The sequence below is a fragment of the Aegilops tauschii genome, chromosome 5, assembly GCF_002575655.3.
Source record: "Aegilops tauschii subsp. strangulata cultivar AL8/78 chromosome 5, Aet v6.0, whole genome shotgun sequence".
NCBI lineage: Eukaryota > Viridiplantae > Streptophyta > Magnoliopsida > Poales > Poaceae > Aegilops > Aegilops tauschii.
Genome location: NC_053039.3, coordinates 67,824,127 through 67,834,913, shown reverse-complemented (window position 1 = coordinate 67,834,913; position 10,787 = coordinate 67,824,127). Strand labels below are relative to the sequence as shown.

The window sequence follows — 10,787 nt, the reverse complement described above, 5'->3', positions numbered from 1 at the left end:
GTATCACTACTATCGAGATTCATCAAAAATAGGCCACTCTTCAAGGGTGCATGACCATAAAAGATATTACTCATATAAATAGAACAACCATTATTCTCATATTTAAATGAACAACCGTCTCGCATCAAACAAGATCCAGATATAATGTTCATGCTCAACGCTAGCACCAAATAACAATTATTTAGGTCTAAAACTGCGTGGACGACTCGACTACACACCCCTTCACAACAATCGCTTCATGCTCGAATTCGAGCGTGAGGGCGATCGCCGGCACGTCCTGGAGAACGGCCCATGGACACACCGTAAGGATGCTTTCCTCATTGTTGCCTTTGATGGACAGGGCAAGGCGGCGGATGTGCCAGTGAATGTCATGCCAATCTGGGCTCGCATCTATGATGTACCACCGCTCATGCTGTCGGAAGAGATCGGATGGATGTTGGGCGGTCTTTTGGGGAAAGTTTTGAGGGTAGATACTGATAAGTTTGGGAACATTTTCCTTGAGTTTCTTCGTGTAAGAGTTGAACATAATGTAAACACTCCTCTCCTGCGTGAGATCAATCCTAGAGAGTTAGGGGTAGATAAGCACATGGACCTAGAGGTCAAGTATGAGAGAGCTCCACGTTTTTGTATGTACTGTGGGCATATAGGTCATGGGGGAAGGGACTGCAGGCTGCCGACGGATGATCAAGCAGTGAGGTTCACGGGCGCGATGAGGGCGTCGCCCTACAAATCAAGCAAGAACAAGGGACGCTTTGTGGCTCCGGATGCTTGTAGTGCCAGGCGCTTCTTGCATTTTGGCTCTGAATTGGACGGGATGGCATGGACAGCCCCGGCGAAGTTGGCCTGGGAGAAGCTAGGCAGAGACAAGAAGATCGTGCATGCTCGATCATAGGAGATGGTAAGGTGCAGGGATATTCCTGATGATGTGCTGCTAGATCCGGCTGTACAAGCGGCTATAGCAGTGGTCAGCGTGCTCAGAGTGAGCGAAGACCCTGTACATGAAGACACCAGGAAGACAAGTGTCGATGAGAACAAAGTGATGGCCCAGGTGAAACACGCGCTGACCACGGCTTCTACTCCGACCATAGCCCTGGCTGGCGCGGACACCTCGCCATCTACACCACCGGGTTCAGGGGCGGGGGGCCACACCGACAAAACCCCGCTCGCACACACTATCAAGGGTGCAACGACTCCCCCTTACCCGCCAGGTTTTGAACCCAATACTGTAAAGGGCTCTCCTGTAACAGAGGCTGCTATCAACTCAGGAAAGGCAGAAACAAAGATGGAGAAGGCCCCGGCAGCAACACTGGCAGTAACGGGTGGGGCAAGTCAAGAACGGGCAGAAACAGTTTCAGTCTTAGGAAAGAGAGCTACAGCTGAGAATGACTTCATGAACCTCGATAACATTGTACTCTGTGAGGAAGAGATGGGAAAGAACAAAAAGAGTGTAGGTGAGGGACATGTAGAGAGAGTAGACACTAGAGGGACAGAAGGTGGAACGGAAGCAACTGGCCTCGGGGCTGCCAGTGAACTGACGGGTGCCACGACGCGCGCCCGTCAGGAGGGATGAGCATTATCAGCTGGAACTGCCGGGGCCTCGGGCAGCCCCGGACAGTTCAGGAGCTTGTGTGCCTTGTGCACACACACAAGCCCAAGATCGTCTTTCTCTCTGAAACTAGGCAATGCAAGGAAAAGGTAAAGGCAATAAACTGGAGGATAGGCCTCAAACACTGCTTGACCCATGATGGTAAGGGCAAGGGTGCGGGCATTGCTTTGTATTGGGACGATTCAATAAAAAAAAGGTTTTGTCGTATGGGTTGAGGTACTTTGATGTGTTAGTTTGTGAACCCAATTTCCCCAAGTGGCAATGTACTTTTGTCTATGGTGAACCAAGAGGTCAGGACAGGCATCATATGTGGAAACTCTTGAGTGAAATTGCCCCAAAAGAAAAAGAGCCATGGATGATGGTGGGAGATTTTAATGAAACAATGTGGCAACACGAACACTTCTCGCATGCTAAAAGATCAGAGAGGAACATGGCAAATTTCAGGGACTTATTGGCTTGGTGCAATCTACATGACTTGGGATATTTTGGTCCGGACTGGACTTACAACAACAAGCAAGAAGGTGCCAGGAATGTTAAAGCTCGGTTAGACAGGGTTGTGGGAACTACAGATTGGTCTGAGTTATTCCCAGACTGCAGCGTCACACACATCTGCTCCACTTGCTCTGACCACTTTCCAGTGTCGGTACAGTTCAGGAAAAGGGTGAGTAACAACAATGGTAAGAGGCCATTCAGGTATGAATTCATGTGGGAAAGGGATCCCAATCTACAGGAAGTAGTTAAAGAGTGTTGGGCTGAGAAGGGGGAGGCTGTGAACCTTCAGGAGGTAACATCAAAACTTGGTGGTATGCAGGCCTCTCTAAAGAAATGGAGTAATAAGAGTTTTGGGTCAGTACTGAGGAAGTCAAAGCAGATAAGGGAAAAGATTAACATGGCGTTGATGGGTGCATGGAATAGAGAATCTGAAAGTAAAGTGAAGAAGCTCTCGGCAGAATTGGACGAACTCCTCCTTAGAGAGGAGACTATGTGGAAACAAAGATCAAGAATATCTTGGTTGAGAGAGGGAGATAAAAATACAAAATATTTCCACCGTAAGGCAACATGGAGGCAGAAGAAGAACACCATTAATAAGCTAAAAAATGATGCTGGTGAATGGGTAGAAAGAGGAGATGAACTGAAACAGATGGCATCCAGTTTTTTCATGAACTTATATGCTGAGGATGGGACAGTAGAGCCGGAGATTTTACTTAAATTTATTACCGGGAGGGTAACAATGGAAATGAACGACATCTTAGTGAAGGAATTCTCGGACAAAGAAATTGCAGACTCATTGTTTGAAATTGGCCCATGTAGGGCCCCTGGCCTGGACGGTTTCCCGGCACGATTCTTTCAAAAAAACTGGAATGTCCTTAAGGAGGATATTGTGAGGGCAGTAAAGGAGTTCTTTGAAACGGGGATCATGCCGGATGGGGTAAACGATACTGTGATCTGCTTGATACCCAAGGGGAGGAACGCCCAAACATTGAAGGATTACCGGCCCATTAGCCTCTGCAATGTAGTTTACAAAGTGGTATCAAAATGTTTGGTCAACCGTTTACGCCCTTTCCTTGAGGATATCATATCTGAGACACAAAGTGCATTCATTCCTGGAAGGATGATTATGGATAATGCCATCATAGCCTTCGAGTGCTTCCACAAGATACAACATAGCAAAAATGAAAACAACAATCATTGTGCCTACAAACTAGATTTGGCAAAGGCATATGATAGAGTGGACTGGAAATTCCTTGAAGGGGTTCTACGGAAGCTAGGCTTTGTAGATAGCTGGGTCGGCTGGATCATGAGCTGTGTAAAATCAGTGAGGTATGCAGTAAAATGGAATGGTGAGATTGGATTTCTTTAAACCATCACGAGGCTTAAGACAAGGCGATCCCCTGAGCCCCTATCTATTCCTACTGGTGGCTGATTGCTTGACCTATGCTCTCCACAGCGAGGTGATATGCGGGAAGTTGGCTCCCATCAAAATAGCAAGAGGAAGTCCTAGGGTCTCAAACTTATTGTTCGCAGACGATAGCCTGCTATTCTTTAAGGCCACGGTCCAGGAGGCTACAATCATTAGAGAGGTGCTTGAGTGCTTCCAAAAAGGATCCGAACAACTACTTAGCCCCCAGAAATGCTCACTATTGTTTAGTGAAGCATGCCCGGATGGTGTGCAGGTAGAAATAAAAAACGCCCTTGGAGTAGTAGCATATTCTTTCGAAAGAAAATATTTGGGCCTCCCAACCCTAGAAGGGAGAATGAAAGAGGAATGGTTTCAGCCCATCATGGAGAGATTCTCTAAGAGATGCTCGGACTGGTGTGAGAGATATATGTCACAAGCAGCAAAAGAAGTGCATATCAAATTTGTGGCTCAAGCTCTTGCCTCCTATCCTATGGGTGTGTTCAAAATGACTAAGGGCTTCTGTGAAAAGTATGAGAAGCTGATTCGTGACTTCTGGTGGGGCAATGAAGAAGGACATCGGAAAGTTCACTGGATGGCCTGGAAAGATATGGTCAAACCGAAAAAAGGCGGTGGGATTGGCTTCAAGGACATGCACTTGTTTAACCAACCTCTCCTAGCGAGGCAAGGTTGGAGGCTAATACAAAAACCAAAGAGCCTATGTGCACGTGTTCTGAAGTCAAAGTACTATCCCAATGGGGATATTTTGGATACAGTCTTTGCCTCTGATGCATCTCCGGCCTGGAGGGCTATTGAGTTTGGACTTGAGCTCCTTAAAGAAGGTCTCATCTGGAGAGTGGGTGACGGGAAGAAAATCCGCATTGAAAGGGACAACTGGATCCCAAGACAATCAGGACTGAAGCCGATAAAGTTTATGAGAAGATCGAGGCTCCGTTGGGTGAACCAGCTGATCCATGCTGATAGGAATGAATGGAAAGCTGACATGGTCAAACAAATGTTCCATTCCTTTGATGCAGAAGAAATCTGCAGGATAAAACTACCCTCGAGGAAAACAGAGGACTGCATTGCCTGGCACATGGAGAAATCGGGCATTTTTTCAGTTAAAAGCGCGTACCGGCTTGCTACTCAAATCAGCGAAAGAGATAACCCTCCATCATCAAGCTCCTCTAACCCGTCAGATAATAGAAGCATTTGGAATCTAATATGGCAGGCTCAAGTTCCTCAAAAGGTTAAAATAACGGGCTGGAGAATTGCTACAGAATCACTTGCTACTAGAGAGAATAAGCAACACAGAACCCTGGAGAAAATGGCCACGTGCACGATCTGTGGAATGGAGGATGAGACAGGGTATCATGCAGTGATTGCCTGTACTAAGGCAAAAGCGCTTCGGTCTGAAATCCGAAAAGCCTGGAAGTTGCCGGCGGAGGAAAAATTTCAGTACACCGGAGATGACTGGCTATTATGCCTGTTGAGTGCATGTGATGAAGTAACTAGAAGAAGAATCCTTCTAATAATCTAGAGAGCGTGGCATCTCCGCAACAACAATGTGCATGAGGAAGGAAAAGCTTCAGTTACTGTCTCTGTGGAATTCTTGAAGAAGTACGAACTAGAAGTAATCCAGTGCATGGAGCTGCAAGGCGACGAAAAAGGAAAACAAACCTTGTTCCCTGACAGCAAAGTGAGTGTCGAACAGACTGCCAAACCCAAGCTTTGGGCAGCCCCTCCGGTTGGCTGGTGGAAACTGAACACAGACGCAGCATTCAGGTGCACTGACGGACAAGCGTCTGCCGGATGGGTCGTTAGAGACCAGCTTGGTGTAGTGGCTCTTTCGGGCTATCGAAGGCTGGAGACGTGTGCAAATGTAGAGGAAGCGGAGGCCTTGGCCCTTAAGTATGGCCTGCAGGAGCTTGCCGCTAGATTCAGAGGCAAAGTCATAGTGGAAACTGACTGTGCTTCTCTTGGACTACTACTAAAACCTGAATCACCGAACAAATCAGCCCTGCACTATACCATTGCTGATATTAAACTTGTCATGCAGAACTTTCAGGAGATTGCAATCTCAGTGATCAGCAGAACGTGCAACAGTGTGGCGCACGAGCTAGCGGCCCTCGCCCGAGTGCATGGCGATTGTAGCATGCTTGCTACTGTTCCTACTGATATCCTTCCCTTGGTTACCAGGGACTGTAATAGCTGTTTGATCAGGTTGTAAGCCCTAGTGGCTTTTCTCAAAAAAAAATTAGGTCTAAAACTAATCCCGAAGGTAGATGTAGAGGTAGCGTGCCGACAGCGATCACATCGACTTTGGAACCATTTCCTACGCGCATCGTCACCTTGTCCTTAGCCAGTGTTCGCTTAATCCGTAGTCCCTATTTTGAGTTGCAAATATTAGCAACAGAACCAGTATCAAATACCCAGGTGCTACTGCGAGCTCTAGTAAGGTACACATCAATAACATGTATATCACATATACCTTTTTTCACCTTGCCATCCTTATCCGCCAAATACTTGGGGCAGTTCCGCTTCGAGTGACCAGCCTGCTTGCAGTAGAAGCACTCAGTCTCAGGCTTAGGTCCAGACTTGGGTTTCTTCTCTTGAGCAGCAACTTGTTTGCTGTTCTTATTGAAGTTCCCCTTCTTCTTCCCTTTGCCCTTTTTCTTGAAACTGGTGGTCTTATTGACCATCAACACTTGATGCTCCTTCTTGATTTCTACCTCCGCAGCCTTTAGCATTGTGAAGAGCTCGGGAATCATCTTATCCATCCCTTGCATGTTATAGTTCATCACGAAGCTCTTGTAGCTTGGTGGCAGTGATTGAAGAATTCTATCAATGACGCTATCATCCGGAAGATTAACTCCCAGTTGAATCAAGTGATTGTTATTCCCAGACATTCTGAGTATATGCTCACTGACAGAACTATTCTCCTCCATCTTGTAGCCGTAGAACTTATTGGAGACTTCATATCTCTCAAGCCGGGCATTTGCTTGAAACATTAACTTCAACTCCTAGAACATCTCATATGCTCCATGACGTTCAAAACGTCACTGAAGTCCCGGTTCTAAGCCGTAAAGCATGGCACACTGAACTATCGAGTAGTCATCAGCTTTGCTCTGCCAGACGTTCATAACATCTGGTGTTGCTCCTGCAGCAGGTTTGGCACCTAGCGGTGCTTCCAGGACGTAATTCTTCTGTGCATCAATGAGGATAATCCTCAAGTTACGGACCCAGTCCGTGTAATTGCTACCATCATCTTTCAACTTTGCTTTCTCAGGGAACGCATTAAAATTCAATGGAACAACAGCACGAGCCATCTATCTACAACAAACATAGACATGCAAAATATTATCAGGTACTAAGTTCATGATAAATTTAAGTTCAATTAATCATATTACTTAAGAACTCCCACTTAGATAGACATCCCTCTAATCATCTAAGTGATCACGTGATCCAAATCAACTAAACCATAACCGATCATCACGTGAAATGGAGTAGTTTTTAATGGTGAACATCACTATGTTGATCATATCTACTATATGATTCACGCTCGACCTTTCGGTCTCAGTGTTCCGAGGCCATATCTACATATGCTAGGCTCGTCAAGTTTAACCTGAGTATTTTGCGTGTGCAAAACTGGCTTGCACCCGTTGTAGATGGACGTAGAGCTTATCACACCCGATCATCACGTGGTATCTGGGCACGACGAACTTTGGCAACGGTGCATACTCAGGGAGAACACTTTTATCTTGAAATTTAGTGAGAGATCATCTTACAATGCTACCGTCAATCAAAGCAAAATAAGATGCATAACAGATAAACATCACATGCAATCAATATAAGTGATATGATATGGCCATCATCATCTTGTGCTTGTGATCTCCATCTCCGAAGCACCGTCATGATCACCATCGTCACCGGCGCGACACCTTGATCTCCATCGTCACATCGTTGTCGTCTCGCCAACTATTGCTTCTACGACTATCGCTACCGCTTAGTGATAAAGTAAAGCAATTACAGGGCGATTGCATTGCATACAATAAAGCGACAACCATATGGCTCCTGCCAGTTGCCGATAACTCGGTTACAAAACATGATCATCTCATACAATAAAATATAGCATCATGCCTTGACCATATCACATCACAACATGCCCTGCAAAAACAAGTTAGACGTCCTCTACTTTGTTGTTGCAAGTTTTACGTGGCTGCTATGGGCTGAGCAAAAACCGTTCTTACCTACGCATCAAAACCACAACGATAGTTCGTCAAGTTAGTGTTGTTTTAACCTTCTCAAGGACCGGGCGTAGCCACACTCGGTTCAACTAAAGTTGGAGAAACTGACACCCGCTAGTCACCTGTGTGCAAAGCACGTTGGTAAAACCAGTCTCGCGTAAGCGTGCGCGTAATGTCAGTCCGGGCCGCTTCATCCAACAATACCGCCGAACCAAAGTGTGACATGCTGGTAAGCAGTATGACTTGTATCGCCCACAACTCACTTGCGTTCTACTCGTGCATATAACATCAACGCATAAAACCTGGCTCGGATGCCACTGTTGGGGAACGTAATAATTTCAAAAATATTCCTACGCACACGCAAGATCATGGTGATGCATAGCAATGAGAGGGGAGAGTGTGTCCACGTACCCTCATAGACCGAAAGCGGAAGCGTTAGCACAACGCGGTTGATGTAGTCATACGTCTTCACGATTCGACCGATCAAGTAACGAACGCACGGCACCTCCGATTTTAGGACACGTTCAACTCGATGACGTCCCTCGAACTCCGATCCAGCCGAGCTTTGAGGGAGAGTTCCGTCAGCACGACGGCGTGGTGACGATGATGATGTTCTACCAACGCAGGGCTTCGCTTAAGCACCGCTACGATATTATCGAGGTGGATTATGGTGGAGGGGGGCACCGCACACGGCTAAGAGATCCAAGGGATCAATTGTTGTGTCTATGGGGTGCCCCCCTCCTCCGTATATAAAGGGGGGAGGAGAGGGCCGGCCAAGGGGAGGAGGCGCGCCCAAGTTGGGACTCCTACTCCCACCGGGAGAAGGACTCCTCCTTTTCCTATTTGGAGAGGGAGATGGAAGGAAGAGGAAGGAGGGAGGAAGGAAAAGGGGGGCCGACCCCCTTCCCAATTCGGATTGGGCTTGGGGGGGGCCCCCTCCCTTGCTCCTTACCCCTCCTTTCCACTAAAGCCCATTAAGGCCCATATACCTCCCGGGGGTTTCCGATAATCTCCCAGTGCTCCGGTATTATCCCGATCTCACCCGGAACCATTCCGATGTCCAAATATAGTCGTCCAATATATCGATCTTCATGTCTCGACCATTTCAAGACTCCTCGTCATGTCCGTGATCACATCCGAAACTCTGAACTACCTTTGGTACATCAAAACACATAAACTCATAATATAATCGTCATCGAACTTTAAGCGTGCGGACCCTACGGGTTCGAGAACTATGTAGACATGACCGAGACACGTCTCCGGTCAATAACCAATAGCGGAACCTGGATGCTCATATTGGCTCCCACATATTCTACGAAGATCTTTATCGGTCAAACCGCATAACAACATACGTTGTTCCCTTTGTCATCGGTATGTTACTTGCCCGAGATTCGATCGTCGGTATCTCAATACCTAGTTCAATCTCGTTACCGGCAAGTCTCTTTACTCGTTCCATAATACATCATCCTGCAACTAACTCATTAGTTGCAATGCTTGCAAGGCTTAAGTGATGTGCATTACCGAGTGGGCCCAGAGATACCTCTCCGACAATCGGAGTGACAAATCCTAATCTCGAAATACGCCAACCCAACAAGTACCTTCGGAGGCACCTGTAGAGCACCTTTATAATCACCCAGTTACGTTGTGACGTTTGGTAGCACACAAAGTGTTCCTCCGGTAAACGGGAGTTGCATAATCTCATAGTCATAGGAACATGTATAAGTCATGAAGAAAGCACTAGCAACATACTAAACGATCAAGCGCTAAGCTAACGGAATGGGTCAAGTCAATCACATCATTCTCCTAATGATGTGATCCTGTTAATCAAATGACAACTCTTTGTCTATGGCCAGGAAACATAACCATCTTTGATCAACGAGCTAGTCAAGTAGAGGCATACTAGTGACACTCTGTTTGTCTATGTATTCACACATGTATCATGTTTCCGATTACAATTCTAGCATGAATAATAAACATTTATCATGATATACGGAAATAAATAATAACTTTATTATTGCCTCTAGGGCATATTTCCTTCATAAGGTCCATACTGTGCTTTTAGTCTCACACTGCAAATTTGATAGAATTTTCACCGCTATATGAACGTTCGCCTCGGGAATGGTCTCACTAAGTAGCAGTAGAGTAGGTTAGGACTCGATTATGCCTGCGGGGACAGTGTACAGGGTTGACAGTATCCACTATGTACAAGATTGATTAGTTCTGCCTAATTATTTAGTGGATATTTGCATCACTGGTCATGAAACGATGTTGTTAGTGGTGGATTGGTAGGCAGATGCAAATCAAATCATATTTTTTTGTTGATTCGATAGAGCTGACAGTATTAAGATCCGCGTACCATGCTTCTGTATCCAAATTCCATGAATGAATCATCAAGTATAAGAATTTTCTATGAAGTCCATGTTCATGAGATGTAGGGAAATTTCAACTGTCTGTTTAGGGAATGTACCAAAAATTCGTGTTACAATTCGGTAAGAACAAGCACAATTATTTTCTTTTTGGCTTTCGGTTCTAAGCAAGTCCAAATCCTTTAAGCTATGAAACACATGGGAGTGATGTCTGAAGCATACAATACCAGTTGTTAGCTATTAATTCATTGATGGCGGCGAGCCGTTTGATCTGCAAATCTCGGAAGTGCATAATTACATGACCTGCAGAATGATTGTGGTGTTTTTGGTGATTAGTTAACTTGGGTTGCTGTACAATTTCTGATTTCAAGCTGAAGGTGTTTGGTCTTGCTGACTTATGCCCTCTTGTGATGACAGAAAAAAATCCAATGGTCCAAAGGATCAGCTCAGGGGACTCGAGGCAGGTCTGGCAGAAGCTTTGTGTCTCAAGTAAGCATTTCAAGCATTTCTTCATTTGTGCACCTCGCAACAATAGCATATAGATTATACTTCAGTTGTTTCTTTTCATTATCAATGTTTCCACACATGCACTACTTAATCAATGTTTGATTTCATATTGGTCTCCTTGCCTTTCACTGCATTTAATGGAAGAACTGAAATATTGTAAACTA

At 45.7% G+C, this 10,787-nt stretch overlaps 1 protein-coding gene across 1 annotated transcript; it reads left to right on the top strand.

Moving 5' to 3' along the window:
* The first annotated feature begins 238 nt into the window (after window positions 1-238).
* On the top strand, window positions 239-892 carry LOC141022571 (uncharacterized). The gene has a single exon (XM_073498835.1). It carries the CDS (start codon window positions 239-241, stop codon window positions 890-892), a length of 654 nt encoding a protein of 217 aa, XP_073354936.1.
* The last annotated feature ends 9,895 nt before the right edge of the window (window positions 893-10,787 follow it).